Source organism: Stegostoma tigrinum, chromosome 5 (assembly GCF_030684315.1).
Source record: "Stegostoma tigrinum isolate sSteTig4 chromosome 5, sSteTig4.hap1, whole genome shotgun sequence".
NCBI classification, from domain to species: Eukaryota; Metazoa; Chordata; class Chondrichthyes; order Orectolobiformes; family Stegostomatidae; genus Stegostoma; species Stegostoma tigrinum.
In genome coordinates this window covers 125,032,039-125,048,514 of record NC_081358.1, presented here as the reverse complement: position 1 = coordinate 125,048,514, position 16,476 = coordinate 125,032,039, and the positions used below count along the sequence as shown (strand labels likewise).

The 16,476-nt window shown below is 48.8% G+C and overlaps 1 protein-coding gene across 3 annotated transcripts in view; it reads right to left on the bottom strand.

The window, feature by feature from the left end:
* The window catches only part of kctd1 (potassium channel tetramerization domain containing 1), a 145,029-nt gene that overhangs the window by 19,369 nt on the left and 109,184 nt on the right, over positions 1-16,476 (bottom strand). For all 3 annotated transcript variants that reach the window (XM_048529687.2, XM_059646262.1, XM_059646263.1), the window contains 3 exons: positions 14,437-14,615; positions 10,413-10,557; positions 6,137-6,442 (listed from right to left, as the gene is read on the bottom strand). In XM_048529687.2, coding sequence (XP_048385644.1) covers positions 6,137-6,442; positions 10,413-10,557; positions 14,437-14,615 — 630 coding nt within the window. The remainder of the gene's footprint in view (positions 1-6,136; positions 6,443-10,412; positions 10,558-14,436; positions 14,616-16,476) is intronic.

Here is a 16,476-nt window from a genome sequence, read left to right as displayed (position 1 = left end):
GTGCGCGAGAGAGAGAAAGAGTGCGCGAGAGAGAGAAAGAGTGCGCGAGAGAGAGAAAGAGTGCGCGAGAGAGAGAAAGAGTGCGCGAGAGAGAGAAAGAGTGCGCGAGAGAGAGAAAGAGTGCGCGAGAGAGAGAAAGAGTGCGCGAGAGAGAGGGAGTGCGCGAGAGAGAGGGAGTGCGCGAGAGAGAGGGAGTGCGCGAGAGAGAGGGAGCGCGCGAGAGAGAGGGAGCGCGCGAGAGAGAGGGAGCGCGCGAGAGAGAGGGAGCGCGCGAGACAGAGAGAGAGTACGCGAGAGAGAGAGAGTGAACGCGAGAGAGAGAGAGAGAGTGCGCGAGAGAGAGCGAGTGCGCGAGAGAGAGCGAGTGCGCGAGAGAGAGCGAGTGCGCGAGAGAGAGCGAGTGCGCGAGAGAGAGCGAGTGCGCGAGAGAGAGCGAGTGCGCGAGAGAGAGCGATTACGCGAGAGAGAGAGAGAGTACGCGAGAGAGAGAGAGAGAGAACGCGAGAGAGAGAGAGAGTACGCGAGAGAGAGAGAGAGAGTGAACGCGAGAGAGAGAGAGAGAGTACGCGAGAGAGAGAGAGTACGCGAGAGAGAGAGTGAACGCGAGAGAGAGTACGCGAGAGAGAGCGAGTACGCGAGAGGAGAGCGAGAGAGAGACAATGCAAGTGTGAGAGAGTACGCGAGAGAGAGAAAGAGTACGCGGAGAGAGAAAGAGTACGCGAGAGAGAGAAAGAGTACGCGAGAGAGAGAAAGAGTACGCGAGAGAGAGAAAGAGTACGCGAGAGAGAGAAAGGAGTACGCGAGAGAGAGAAAGAGTACGCGAGAGAGAGAAAGAGTACGCGAGAGAGAGAAGAGTACGCGAGAGAGAGAAAGAGTACGCGAGAGAGAGAAAGAGTACGCGAGAGAGAGAAAGAGTACGCGAGGAGAGAAAGAGTACGCGAGAGAGAGAAAGAGTACGCGAGAGAGAGAAAGAGTACGCGAGAGAGAGAAAGAGTACGCGAGAGAGAGAAAGAGTACGCGAGAGAGAGAAGAGTACGCGAGAGAGAGAAAGAGTACGCGAGAGAGAGAAAGAGTACGCGAGAGAGAGAAAGAGTACGCGAGAGAGAGAAAGAGTACGCGAGAGAGAGAAAGGAGTACGCGAGAGAGAGAAAGAGTACGCGAGAGAGAGAAAGAGTACGCGAGAGAGAGAAAGAGTACGCGAGAGAGAGAAAGAGTACGCGAGAGAGAGAAAGAGTACGCGAGAGAGAGAAAGAGTACGCGAGAGAGAGAGGGAGTACGCGAGAGAGAGGGAGTACGCGAGAGAGAGGGAGTACGCGAGAGAGAGGGAGTACGCGAGAGAGAGGGAGTACGCGAGAGAGAGGGAGTACGCGAGAGAGAGGGAGTACGCGAGAGAGAGGGAGTACGCGAGAGAGAGGGAGTACGCGAGAGAGAGAGAGAGTACGCGAGAGAGAGAAAGAGTACGCGAGAGAGAGGGAGTACGCGAGAGAGAGGGAGTACGCGAGAGAGAGGGGAGTACGCGAGAGAGAGGGAGTACGCGAGAGAGAGGGAGTACGCGAGAGAGAGGGAGTACGCGAGAGAGAGGGAGTACGCGAGAGAGAGAGAGAGTACGCGAGAGAGAGAAAGAGTACGCGAGAGAGAGGGAGTACGCGAGAGAGAGAAAGAGTACGCGAGAGAGAGAAAGAGTACGCGAGAGAGAGGGAGTACGCGAGAGAGAGGGAGTACGCGAGAGAGAGGGAGTACGCGAGAGAGAGGGAGTACGCGAGAGAGAGGAGTACGCGAGAGAGAGGGAGTACGCGAGAGAGAGGGAGTACGCGAGAGAGAGGAGTACGCGAGAGAGAGGGAGTACGCGAGAGAGAGGGAGTACGCGAGAGAGAGTACGCGAGAGAGAGAGTACGCGAGAGAGAGAGAGAGTACGCGAGAGAGAGAAAGAGTACGCGAGAGAGAGAAAGAGTACGCGAGAGAGAGTACGAGAGAAAGAGTACGCGAGAGAGAGGGAGTACGCGAGAGAGAGAGAGTACGCGAGGGCGAGTACGAGAGAAAGAGTACGCGAGAGAGAGGGAGTACGCGAGAGAGAGGGAGTACGCGAGAGAGAGGGAGTACGCGAGAGAGAGGGAGTACGCGAGAGAGAGGGAGTACGCGAGAGAGGGAGTACGCGAGAGAGAGGGAGTACGCGAGAGAGAGGGAGTACGCGAGAGAGAGGAGTACGCGAGAGAGAGAGAGTACGCGAGAGAGAGAGAGTACGCGAGAGAGAGAGAGAGTACGCGAGAGAGAGAAAGAGTACGCGAGAGAGAGTACGAGAGAAGAGTACGCGAGAGAGAGGGAGTACGCGAGAGAGAGAGAGTACGCGAGAGAGAGAGAGTACGCGAGAGAGAGAGAGTACGCGAGAGAGAGAGAGTACGCGAGAGAGAGAGAGTACGCGAGAGAGAGAGAGTACGCGAGAGAGAGAGAGTACGCGAGAGAGAGAGAGTACGCGAGAGAGAGAGAGTACGCGAGAGAGAGAAAGAGTACGCGAGAGAGAGAAAGAGTACGCGAGAGAGAGAAAGAGTACGCGAGAGAGAGAAAGAGTACGCGAGAGAGAGGGAGTACGCGAGAGAGGGAGTACGCGAGAGAGGGAGTACGCGAGAGAGGGAGTACGCGAGAGAGAGGGAGTACGCGAGAGAGAGGGAGTACGCGAGAGAGAGGGAGAGTACGCGAGAGAGAGAGGGTACGCGAGAGAGAGGGTACGCGAGAGAGAGGAGTACGCGAGAGAGAGTACGCGAGAAGAGAGGGAGTACGCGAGAGAGAGAGTACGCGAGAGAGAGTACGCGAGAGAGAGTACGCGAGAGAGAGTACGCGAGAGAGAGAAAGAGTACGCGAGAGAGAGAAGAGTACGCGAGAGAGAGAAAGAGTACGCGAGAGAGAGAAAGAGTACGCGAGAGAGAGAAAGAGTACGCGAGAGAGAGAAAGAGTACGCCAGAGAGAGAAGAGTACGCGAGAGAGAGGGGAGTACGCGAGAGAGGGAGTACGCGAGAGAGAGGGAGTACGCGAGAGAGAGGGAGTACGCGAGAGAGAGAGAGTACGCGAGAGAGAGAGAGTACGCGAGAGAGAGAGAGTACGCGAGAGAGAGGGAGTACGCGAGAGAGAGAGAGTACGCGAGAGAGAGAGAGTACGCGAGAGAGAGAGAGTACGCGAGAGAGAGTACGAGAGAGAGAAAGAGTACGCGAGAGAGAGTACGAGAGAGAGAGTACGCGAGAGAGAGAGAGAGTACGCGAGAGAGAGAGAGAGTACGCGAGAGAGAGAGAGAGTACGCGAGAGAGAGAGAGAGTACGCGAGAGAGAGAAAGAGTACGCGAGAGAGAGAAAGAGTACGCGAGAGAGAGAAAGAGTACGCGAGAGAGAGAAAGAGTACGCGAGAGAGAGAAAGAGTACGCGAGAGAGAGAAAGAGTACGCGAGAGAGAGAAAGAGTACGCGAGAGAGAGAAAGAGTACGCGAGAGAAAGAGTACGCGAGAGAGAGAAAGAGTACGCGAGAGAGAGAGTACGCGAGAGAGAGGGAGTACGCGAGAGAGAGGGAGTACGCGAGAGAGAGGGAGTACGCGAGAGAGAGGGAGTACGCGAGAGAGAGGGAGTACGCGAGAGAGAGGGAGTACGCGAGAGAGAGGGAGTACGCGAGAGAGAGGGAGTACGCGAGAGAGAGGGAGTACGCGAGAGAGAGGGAGTACGCGAGAGAGAGGGAGTACGCGAGAGAGAGGGAGTACGCGAGAGAGAGGGAGTACGCGAGAGAGAGGGAGTACGAGAGAGAGAGAGAGAGAGTACGCGAGAGAGAGAAAGAGTACGCGAGAGAGAGAAAGAGTACGCGAGAGAGAGAAAGAGTACGCGAGAGAGAGAAAGAGTACGCGAGAGAGAGAAAGAGTACGCGAGAGAGAGAAAGAGTACGCGAGAGAGAGAAAGAGTACGCGAGAGAGAGGGAGTACGCGAGAGAGAGTACGCGAGAGAGAGGGAGTACGCGAGAGAGAGTACGCGAGAGAGAGAAAGAGTACGCGAGAGAGAGAAAGAGTACGCGAGAGGGAGAAAGAGTACGCGAGAGAGAGGGAGTACGCGAGAGAGAGGGAGTACGCGAGAGAGAGGGAGTACGCGAGAGAGAGTACGCGAGAGAGAGGGAGTACGCGAGAGAGAGTACGCGAGAGAGAGAAAGAGTACGCGAGAGAGAAAGAGTACGCGAGAGAGAGAAAGAGTACGCGAGAGAGAAAGAGTACGCCAGAGAGAGAAAGAGTACGCCAGAGAGAGAAAGAGTACGCCAGAGAGAGAAGAGTACGCCAGAGAGAGAAAGAGTACGCGAGAGAGGGAGTACGCGAGAGAGAGGGAGTACGCGAGAGAGAGGGAGTACGCGAGAGAGAGGGAGTACGCGAGAGAGAGGGAGTACGCGAGAGAGAGGGAGTACGCGAGAGAGAGAGAGCGCGAGAGAGAGAGCGCGAGAGAGAGAGAGCACGCGAGAGAGAGAGCACGCGAGAGAGAGAGCACGCGCGAGAGAGAGCACGCGCGAGAGAGAGCACGCGCGAGAGAGAGCACGCGCGTGAGAGAGCACGCGCGAGAGAGAGCACGCGCGAGAGAGAGCACGCGCGAGAGAGAGCACGCGCGAGAGAGAGCACGCGCGAGAGAGAGCACGCGCGAGAGAGAGAGCACGCGAGAGAGAGCACGCGAGAGAGAGAGCACGCGAGAGAGAGAGCACGCGAGAGAGAGAGTACGCGAGAGAGAGTGAGAGTATGCGAGAGAGAGAAAGTATGCGAGAGAGAGAAAGTATGCGAGAGAGAGAAAGTATGCGAGAGAGAGAAAGACAATGCGAGAGTGAGAGAGTTGCCAGAGACAGAAAGAGAGTATGCGTGAGAGAGTATGCTAGAGAGAGAGAGAGAGTATGCGAGAGAGTAAGTATGCGAGAGAGAGAGAGAGAGAGTGTGTGCGAGAGAGGAGAATGCAAGAGAGAGAATGCGAGAGAGAGGGAGAGAATGAGACAGAGAGCGCGCACGCGAGAGACAGAGAGCGCGCACGCGAGAGACAGAGAGCGCGCACGCGAGAGACAGAGAGCGCGCACGCGAGAGACAGAGAGCGCGCACGCGAGAGACAGAGAGCGCGCACGCGAGAGACAGAGAGCGCGCACGCGAGAGACAGAGAGCGCGCACGCGAGAGACAGAGAGCGCGCACGCGAGAGACAGAGAGCGCGCACTGCGAGAGACAGAGAGCGCGCACGCGAGAGACAGAGAGCGCGCACGCGAGAGACAGAGAGCGCGCACGCGAGAGACAGAGAGAGAGAGTACGTGAGAGACAGAGAACGCAATAGACAGAGAGAGAGAGTACGCGAGAGACAGAGAGAGAGAGTACGCGAGAGACAGAGAGAGAGAGTACGCGAGAGACAGAGAGAGAGAGTACGCGAGAGACAGAGAGAGAGAGTACGCGAGAGACAGAGAGAGAGAGGGGGAGGGGAAGAGGGGGGGAGAGAGAGAGAGAGAGAGAGAGAGAGAGAGAGAGAGAGAGAGAGAGAGAGAGAGAGAGAGAGAGAGAGAGAGAGAGAGAGAGAGAGAGAGAGAGAGAGAGAGAGAGAGAGAGAGAGGGAGAGAGAGAGAGAGAGAGAGAGAGAGAGAGAGAGAGAGAGAGACAGTATGCGAGAGGACTGAAACATTGAGAGGTGCAGCGATATAGAGAGAAAGACAGAGGTAGAGAGAGAGGGAGAGACAGAGACACAGTGAGAGACAGTGAGAGACAGTGAGAGACAGTGAGAGACAGTGAGAGACAGTGAGAGACAGTGAGAGACAGTGAGAGACAGGGAGAGACAGGGAGAGACAGGGAGAGACGAGGGAGAGACAGGGAGAGACAGGGAGAGACAGGGAGAGACAGGGAGAGACAGGGAGAGACAGGGAGAGACAGGGAGAGACAGGGAGAGACAGGGAGAGACAGGGAGAGACAGGGAGAGACAGGGAGAGACAGGGAGAGACAGGGAGAGACAGGGAGAGACAGGGAGAGACAGGGAGAGACAGGGAGAGACAGGGAGAGAGAAATAGACAGATAGTGTGAGAGAGGGAGACAGAGAAAGAACAGAGACAGTGAGAAACAGGCAGGCAGACAGACTGGAAGAGAGAAATTTATGTGAAGACTTTAGCCTATTACCTGAACAGAGTTGAGGTGGCAGTAGCCATTGAGGGGAAATCTGATGACATGCGTTGAGTCATGATTCCAGCCAGCGTTGATTGAGTTACACATCACATCACCAATTTCCGGGAACACTTCTTCGATCAGGGCCTTGTCTCCGCTCAGAGTGATCCGTTCCCCTAAGTCAGGGGCCACCCGCACCACCAGGCACTCGCACGGCCGCGAGACCCGACCTAACTCCCTCTCCTGTTTCCAGCGCTCCAGCTCGATCAGCATGGGCTGCAACTGGAAATACTTGGCTTCTTCAAATAACAAGCTGTAATCCTGAATGCAACAGTAACACAAGCAACAAAAGGCACTTTACAAGATATTCTCAGGTGTTTGCAAATACATGGACAGAGAGCCTCACAGACACCACACAAAAAAAACTTACACTGGTTGTTACTTATTAGTACTTGTTATTTGTTTTAGTTTTTCATGGGATGTGGGCTATCACTGTCAGAACCATCAATTCTTCTTCCTGCCCCGAAGTGTCCTTGACTTTACTGCCCACACTGAATTGTCCATCAAGTGGCTTGCAAAGGCCATTTCAGAGGATAGTTGAGAGTCAGCCACATTGTTGTGGGACTGGAGTCACACACAGGCCAGGCCAGGCAAGGGCAGCAGATTTCCTTCCCTGAAGGAACCAGACAAGTTTTTACAACAGCCTTTACAACAACCATCACTAGCTTTCAATTCCATATTTCTTTAAGTCAGATATTTACAATAACTCTGTTCAGATTTGCTATGACATATCTTTGCTGTAGCTGGACTTGGAACCCAGATCTTCCAGCCCAGACTAGCGACATTGCCACTGTGCCCCGAGTCCTTGTTTTTGAAGTTTTTTTTAAATTTAACCCACTTTTCTAATCAACCTGTTCAGAGATGTTATTGCACACCTCTGGAGCAAGTGGGACTTGAACCCAGGCCTTCCAGTCCAGGAGTAGGGGCACTATCATTGTACGACAAGAGCCCCTTCTTTTCAAGGCATGCTCAGTGGCAACATTAGTTCCAACTGACCAGAAGTACATGGATAATTGAGAGTGAGAAAAGAGAAAGACTTGCATTTATGAAGTGTATTAATCATAGAATCCTACAGTATGGAAACATGCCATTCGGCCCATTGAGTCCACACCAACCCTTCAAAGAGTGTCCCACCAAAACTCACTCCCTACCCTAACACTGCATTTCCCACCCTGCACACACTACAGGCAACTTAGCAGCACAGCCAATGCACTTAACCTGCACATCTTTGGACTGTGGGAGGAAACCATGCAGACACAGGGAGAATGTGCACACCCCCCACAGATAGTCACACTTAAGTAGCATTGAAGGGTAGTCACTGTTGTAATACAGGAAACTGGCCAAACGAATGGCACACAGCAAGATCCCACAAACAAGGTGAGAATGTACAGATTATTTGTTTTTGCAATGTTGATAAATTTCTGGTATGGCATCTCCTCTGTTCATCCTCAAAACAGTGCCATGGAATCTTTTCCAGAGAAATGAGGAGGAACTTCTTCTCAAAGGTAAGTGAATCTGTGGAATTCCTTACCGCAGAAAGCTGTCATTTAAACATATTTAAGAGACTAGGGAGAGATTTTTAATCAGTAAGGGACTCAAGGGTCAGTGGAGTTGAGGATTATCAGATTAGCCACAATCTCACTGAATGGTGCAAAAGCCTCGATGGGCTGAATAGTCTATTTCTGTTCCTACATGTGACCATAGAATTTTACAATATCAAAAGAGGCCATTCAACCCAACATGTCTGTACTGGCTCCTGAAACAGCTACCCACGTATTTCCACTCCCAAGCTCGATCTCCATAGCCCTCTAAACCTTATCCCTTTCGGACATATATACAGCTCTCTTTAGAAACCTCCAAAAGAATCCACCTCCACCACTCTCCCAGCAAGCACAATCCAAATCCTAACAACTCTGAGTAAAGAATTTCTTCCTCATTTCATTCCAAGCTTTCGGGTTGACAGTCTTGAAATTGTGTCCCGCCATAAGATCATCTCTTAATCTTCTCTGCTCCAAGGAGAATAAAAGCAAACTCTGTGATCTTTCCTTGTTTCTAAAATCCTTCATTCTTGGGATCTGTCTAAATCTCCTATGCATTCTCTCCAGTGCTTTAACATCCTTCCTTAAATAAGGTACCCAATGTAGTGATTGTAACAAGGTCAGCCAGGTAGACCTAATAGAATACGAGATCCCTGACTGGGGCTGTTAATCTGGTCCAGTCAGGGAGCCTTGGCTGACGGATATAAACAGGAATGTCAGAGGTTCTGAGATGACAAGGTATTCAGCTGGATGAACACAGCAGGCCAAGCAGCAGAGGAGCAGGAAAGCTGACGTTTCAGGTCTAGGCCCTTCTTCAGAAATGAGGCAGGCGAAGGGGATTCTAAAATAAATAGGGAGAGAGGGGGAGGCAGATAGAAGATGGACAGAGGAGGAGATAAGTGGAGGGGAGACAAACAGCTCAAAGAGGCAGGGATGGAGCCAGTAAAGGGGAGTGTAGGTGGGGAGGTAGGGAGGGGATAGGTCAGTCCAGGAAGGACGAACAGGTCAAGGGGGGCGGGATAAGGCTGGTAGGTAGGAGATGGGAGTGGGGCTTGAGGTGGGAGGAGGAGATAGGTGGGAGGAAGGACAGGTTAGGGAGGCGGGGACAAGCTGGGCTGTTTTGGGTGCAGTGGGGGGAGGGGAGATTTGAAGCTTGTGAAGTCCACATTGATATCATTGGGCTGCAGGGTTCCCAGGCGAAATAATAAGTTACTGTTCCTGCAACCTTCAGGTGGCATCACTGTGGCACTGCAGGAGGCCCAGATTGGCATGTCGTCTGAGGAATGGGAGGGCGAGGTGAAATGGTTCGCGGCACAAGGTGGAGTTGTTTAACATCAAGCGGACGTTCACCTGTACATCTGCTAATGTGTTATACTGTATCCGCTGTTCCCGTTGTGGCCTCCTCTACATCAGGGAAACCAAAGCAGCGGCCTGGGGACTGCTTTGCAGAACACCTACGCTTGGTTCACACTAAACAACTACATCTCCCAGTCGCGAACCATTTCAACTCACCCTCCCATTCCTCAGACATGTTCATCCTGGGCCTCCTGCAATGCCACAATGATGCCACCTGAAGGTTGCAGGAACAGCAACTCATACTCCGTTTGGGAATGCTGCAGCCCAATGGTACCAATGCGGACTTCACAAGCTTCAAGATCTCCCTATTTATTTCAGAGCCCCCCTCCCCCATTTCTAAAGGAGGGTCTAGGCCCGAAACGTCAGCTTTCCTGCTCGGCCTACTGTGTTCATCCAGCTCTGTACCTTGTTATGTCAAATTCTCCAGCATCTGCAGTTTCTACTATGTATGCCAGAGGTTCTGTTCACTCAGAGTTGGCTCTGAGGAATATGGATCAGTGTCAAAGACTCTCCACGTCTAAATAAAGGGGATGGGATACCGGCCTCTGTGGAGTTATTTCACCCAGATTGAACACAATACATGAGATATGTCTGATTAATCATTTGTAGTTATGTAGTATCACTTCCTTGCTTTTATACTCTATGCCTTTACTTATAAACCCAACCATCATATAAATCTTCTTAATAACTGTTTCACCTTGCCTGGCCACCTTCAGAGAATCATGTACATGAAACCCCAAGATCCCCCTGCTCCTGTATTCCCTGTCACTCCATGTTTCTTCTATTAAAATGCTTTACCTCACATTCTCTGCAGTGAAATTCATCTGTCAGATATCTGCCCATTTGGCCAACTTTTCAATGGTGCTCTGAAGTGGCTCAGTGTCATCCTCACAATTTACTATTCTCCCTTGCTTAATGTCATCTGCAAGTTTAGAGATCTATTGCCCTCAATGCCCATCTCTGAATCATTTCTGTAAATCAAAAAAAACCAAGGATCCCACACTGATCCCTGGAGAACACCACTTCCAACTTGTCTCCAGTCTGAGAAATAGCCATCTATGCCTACCCTGTTTTTCTTTCTTTAACTAACTTCTGATCCACACTGCAAGGATCCATCAATCTCAAACATTTTGAACTTGCTATGTGGCCCTGTATCATCTTTAGGTATCTGCCTGACCACGCAGATCGGGCCGTGGATTCATGCCTCCCCCAACAGGTGACAGCTCCAGTAACAGTTGAGTGCCAGTGCCATTACTGCCTGGAATTTGTTGGGAGCATTTTACTGCCATGTTACATCTTTTATACCCTTGCAAAAGCTGTAAAGCCAGTCAACTTACTTTGAAATCGTCAGGAATAAGGAGCTTTGAAGTGCGCAGGAAGTTTAAAATGTAACGAAACATCTGACCGTCTCTGTCGATGAAGTAATGTTGCTTCAGGCTGTCCAGGACAATGGGCTCTGTTCCATCAAAGAGGCGACCAATTCTGCAACAAGGCAACAGAAAACACAAGTGTCAGACATCTGGATGATGTGCAAAGGCAAATCTTTAGACTGACAACGACAATTTGCTGGAGGCACCACCTAACAGAAACTAGGAGCATGAGGAGTCCATTCAGCCCCTTCAATCCTGCCCCACCATTCAACATGATCATGGCTGATCCTTTATCTCAATATCATCGCAGAATTCTACATTATCAACATCCTGGGGGCTATCAGTGACCAGAAATTGGACTAGGCCATCGATATAACTAGTGGCTACAACAGCAGGTCAAAGGCTAGGACTACTGTGGCAAGTAACTCACCTCCTGACTCCCAAAGCCTACAAAGTCCACCATCTAGAAGGCACAAGTCAGGAGTGTGACGGAATACTCTCCACTTGCCTGGATGGATACAGCCCCAATTACACTCTAAGCTTGACACCATCCAGGGCAACACAGCCGCTTGATTGGCACCACATCCATAAACATGGAAAAAGGGTTTTATGCCAAATTTTGGGAGATATGTCAAATCAACCGAAATGTTTTATTTAAAACAAATCACTGAAAATTCATGGAGACTTCTTTTTTTGAAACAGGGCTTCCAAGAAATCACTCGATGGTCAACAACTGCTTGCCTTCTTGGAGAGGGTCTTATCTTTTCTGGTTGAGTTGGAAGGCAGCCTCTTAAGAACAAGCTGAGTTGGAGGAAAGCTCGCCATGGGAAAGCCGTCCAGCTGAACTCTTTCATTTCTGAAAAAAACTCTTGTTGAGTTCAGGGTAAGACCTATTTGTTCTTTTGACACAGTGACTGAAAAAACACCCCATGGTTTATTTTTTGACTTCAAGAGTAACCCAATGACCAAAGTTTTTTTTTCAGAAAGTCAATCTTTTCAGAAATCTGATTTGATTCTCTTCTCCTGAAATGTGTAAACATTTTTTGGGGATGAGCATTCATGCTTACTTTTTACTGATTATGTCTGTTCACCAATTATTGGAACTTCATCGGGGATCGATTGGTTCAGTTGGCTAGACCTGGCTACATTGAAATGCCAACAGTGTGGGGGTCAATTCCCACACAGGCTGAGATTAACATATAGGATTATCCTTCTCAATGTCTCCACTCAGCTGAAGTGTGCTGACTCTCAGGTTAAACCAACAACAGTTGTCTCTCTCTCTCTCTTTAATGAGACAGCAGCCTGATGGGTCTGGTAGGACTATGGCAACTTTATCTTTTATGGTATCTTTGTTGATAACAAACCAGTGATTGTGAGTTTATTACGAAATCTGATCAAGATATCACTTTTTTAAAATTCATTCACAGAATGGAGGTGTCACAGGCTGGGCCAGCATTTATTGCCCATCCCTAACTGCCCAGAGACAATTAATAGTCAAGCACATTGCTGCTTTTTTCAAACATGATTGAGATGAGATGTTCAAATGGTCACATGGGAAACTGGGACAAGTATTATTTTGAGTTGTGACCTAGAATGATTGGGATTATAGACATACATTTCTCAGTCAAAACACAGGATAGTACCACAATTTTTTTACATGCAGCAAATTGTGCACTCAGGGCCTTGATTTAAAATCTTAGCCACCCCTTGACAGTACAATTTTCACTCAGTTCCAGCCATGCGATCATCTAGAAAATGTCTCTTGAACCCGTGACCTCGTTACTCAGGGGTAGAGTCTTACCCACTGAGACAAGACCACTTGTCCTGGATAGGTGCAGCTCCAACAACACTCAAGAGGCTTAAAGCCATCCAGGATAAAGCAGCCCGGTGGATTTGCATTACATCCACTAACATTCACTCCCTCCAGCACCGAAGCTCAATAGCAACAGTGTGCACTATATACAAGATGCACTGCAGAAATTGATCAAAGATCTTTAGCAACACCTTCCAACCCACAAACACTTCCATCTAGAAGGACAAGGACAGCAGATACATGCAAGCACCAGCACCTCCAAGTTCCCCTCCAAGCCACTCACCATCCTAACTTGGAAATATATCTCTGTTCCTTCAGTGTCAGTGAGTCACAATCCTGGAATTCCTTTCCTAGGGGCATTGTGGGTCTACTTACAGCTTGTCGACTGCAGTGGTTCAAAAAAGCAGCTCAACCTGCTAACCTTTCCTCATCAGTGGTGCCGTATAATAATTGCTCCCATGATATGCCTTGCGATGATTTGTAATGTTAACACTACTCTACAAATGCGAGAAGCTGTTGTTGTAAATCCCACACTCGGTGAGGAGAGGAAAATGATCCTTGGTGTCACAATCATATAGTATGACAGAGGGAGGGACAGAGGGAGGGACAGAGGGAGGGACAGAGGGAGGGACAGAGGGAGGGACAGAGGGAGGGACAGAGGGAGGGACAGAGGGAGGGACAGAGGGAGGGACAGAGGGAGGGACAGAGGGAGGGACAGAGAGAAAAAAAGACGGAGAGAATCTTAAATTTACCAAAACGTTTGAGAATCGAAGGGTAAAATTACAAAGCGTTATCACACACATTAGGTTTGTAGGTCCTAGAATTTAGAAGGTCACAGGATGATTTGTTCAAAATTTACGAGTGGAACTGATAGTGTAGACAAAAAGAATCTATTTCTACTGACTGAGGGGAGTCCAGAATTGGGGGTCATAGTTTAACAGCTGGAGTCAGACCTTTCAGCAGTGAAACTGGGAAACACTTCAGGGACAAAGAGTAGACAATTATAACTCTCTCCCACAAGTGACCATTTATGAAACTGAAAGGAGTTTTGTTAACCAAAGGCTTATGGGACAATCGAGTTTGGTCACAGATCGATCATGTTCCCATTTAATAGTTAAACAGATTTAAATTTGCATATTAGGAACATGTTAGATCAGTCTAGCAGGGCTGAATGCCCTGTTATTTAATATAATCCTGACTGATCTAATTGTCACCTTAGTACTACATTCCCACCTGCCCATGATAACGTTTCACTTCTGTGTGGCCATCCATCCAGCTCTGCTTCTAAAATTTTTCCACTGTCTTTGGAGTAAGATAGCCCCAAACTTCATGATCCTCTAAGAGAAAAAAAATCCTCATCTGTCTTAAATGGACGAAACCTTATCCTTAAACGGTGACCCCTAGTTCTAGAGCGTCTCACAGGAATAGTGGTACTATCATTTGGCTAGTAATCCAGAACTTCAGGTCAACGTTCTGGGAACATGGGTACAAATCTTACTGTGAAACCTGAATTCAACCAAAACAAAATCTGGAATAAAGCGATGACCTAATGTGACGACCTGTTGTTTAAAAACCCACTTGGTTCATTAATGTTGTTTCGGGAATGCAACCTGCTGTCCTTATCCGGCTGGTCTACAAATTTCACAGAAGATGTGAGGGGCAAGTTTTTTTGCACAGAGTGTGGTGGGTGCCTGGAACAAGCTTCCAGGGGTCGCAGTGGCGGCATGTATGATAGGGGTGTTTAGGGGACTTTTAGATAGGCACAAGAATAAGCAAGGAATGGAGGGATATGGACCATGGGCAGTCAGAAAGGATCAGTTTCCTTCGCCATTATGTTTGGTACAACATCATGGTCCAAAGGGCCTGTTCCTGTGCTGTTCTGATGTATGTTCTATGTGACCCCAGACCTACAGCAATGTGACTGCCCTCTGGGTAAATAGGTTTTGGCAATAAATGCCGGCCAGCCAGCAACCAGCACATCTCAAGAGTGAATATTTAAAAATCTGCAAAATCCTGATAGTTACCTCTTAATTACCTCAACTTTTCCTCATAAAATAACACTCTCGTTCCCCTTGAATCCCAGGTATTGGTCGAGCAAATCTCCTCAGCGAAACTCTGGCTCTGTCCTACTGATTGGCTGATCTTAGAATTAAGCTTACGTCATGTCACCAGATTTACCTTGAGTCAGAAAACTTAGTTAGCGTTGCCAAACTACTGGTATACATGTGACCTCCCACATCAATGTGCACTGGGGCATTGGATTTGGTGAGCTGTGCTGGTGTTGGGATTCCCTGATTAGTCAGCGGAGATACAGGAGACCTGGTCAGCAAGGGCCTTGACATGTTGTGCCAGCTGTCCTGTAAAGAAATGGTCAAATATTAGTCAGCAAAAACCCATTGACTGAGACAGAACCCACAAACAACGAATCTGTAACACATGATGAACACTTCACTGGAAGTAACATTTAAATAGAAGGCAAGAATAAACTCATGAGGTGAACCGTGAAAAATTACTCAAACTGCCTAAAACTATTGCTCAGCATTGGAGAACATAGTAAAAAGATTTTTTTTTAAAACAAAGCCTGACTACAGCCATTGACATTTACTTCTTCAGAACTGTGGGAACTCTGAATAGTATACCTGAGCAGGTTTAATCTCATGAAGCTGACGGTCAACTCGAGATGGGCTAAGTTTTAAAAAACGGGAAACACAAATTCACGTGCTCGAGTTGTCGTCGGCTGCCACATCAAATTTTAGCAACTTTCTGTCAAACTCAAGGTGACTGCACTTCTGGCAGTATTTATTTTGCAAAACAGAAAACTGGATCAATTAAAAACAACGTCCAAGAATATTGATAAAATAAAAACAGCATTTATATGGCACCTTTCACAATCTCTCAAACCTTTCCAGAGTCAACAAAGGACATCTGAAACAGTCACTGTCATAGGGAATGTGGCAGCCAATGTGTGCACAGCAAGATTCCACAATTAGAAGAGTGATAACGAGTGGGTGCCTCAGTACGCTGGACCCTAAAATGGCACCTCGAACCAGTGCAGCATACCCTCGGGCCTGCAGCAGGAGATGATTCATAATCAAGGTCAATGACTGACTTAAACTCAACTATCCAAACTAACCATACTGAGGATGACTTTTAAAGAAAATTAGATGGTATCTTGAGCAAAGCAAATTTGCTCGAGAGACTCATGAGGAAGGAGAGAAGTGAAAAGGACTGACAGGCTGGTGAGCAGCGGTCACCAAGTGTACCATCTGTAAGGTGCACTGCAATAACATCTTGAGCTGTGACAGCACTCTCTAAACCCACAACCATGTCCATCTAGAAGGACAAGGGCAGCAGATGCAAAGGGAAGACCATCCTCTGCAAGTTCCCCTCCAAGCCATTCACTATCCTGACCTGGAAATGTATGACTGTTCCTTCAGCGTTGCTGGGTCAACATCCTAGAAGTCCCTCCCTCACGGCACTGTGGGTGTCCCTACATGGTTTCAAGGCAGCAGCACACCACCACCTACTACAGATGGGCGATAGATAGATAGAAAGGTATAGATGGTGACCTAAACAACAACGGCCCCGCTTAGTGAACAAATTAGAAAAATGGGACTGACAGCCAATTTGGATGTGATGGGCTGAATAGCCTCTTTCTATTCTGTACAGACTTTATGACTCCACACAGAATTGAGCTTTTTCCCTCAAAGGATATGGACTACGAAATCAAACAGCTGAGATGATGAAGGTGGATGGCTTTAAAAGTAAGGTGAATATGCAGGAGAAAGTTAGGGATAGAAGTGAATGCTGATGGGTGAGTCAATGTTAGATGGGAGAGGGGTCCTTGTGCATAGCATAAACACTGACAAAGCCTAAACGGCTGTTCCCCGAACACTCACTAGTTTAACCTGATGAAGATTACGATGTAGTACCTTGCATTTGTAAAATAACAAACTGCAAAATAGAGCATTCAATATAAAACAGACTCCTCAGCCCAACTCATCAATGCCGATCAGATATCCTAAATTAGTCTAGTTCCATTCGCCAGCATTTGGCCCATATCCCTCTAAACCCTTCCTATTCATATACACACCCAGGTGCCTTTTAAATGTTGTAATTGTATCACACTCCAACATTTCCTCTGGCAGCTCATTCCATACACACACCACCCTCTGCGTGAAAAGAGTTACCCTTGAGGTCCTTTTTAAATGTGCCCCC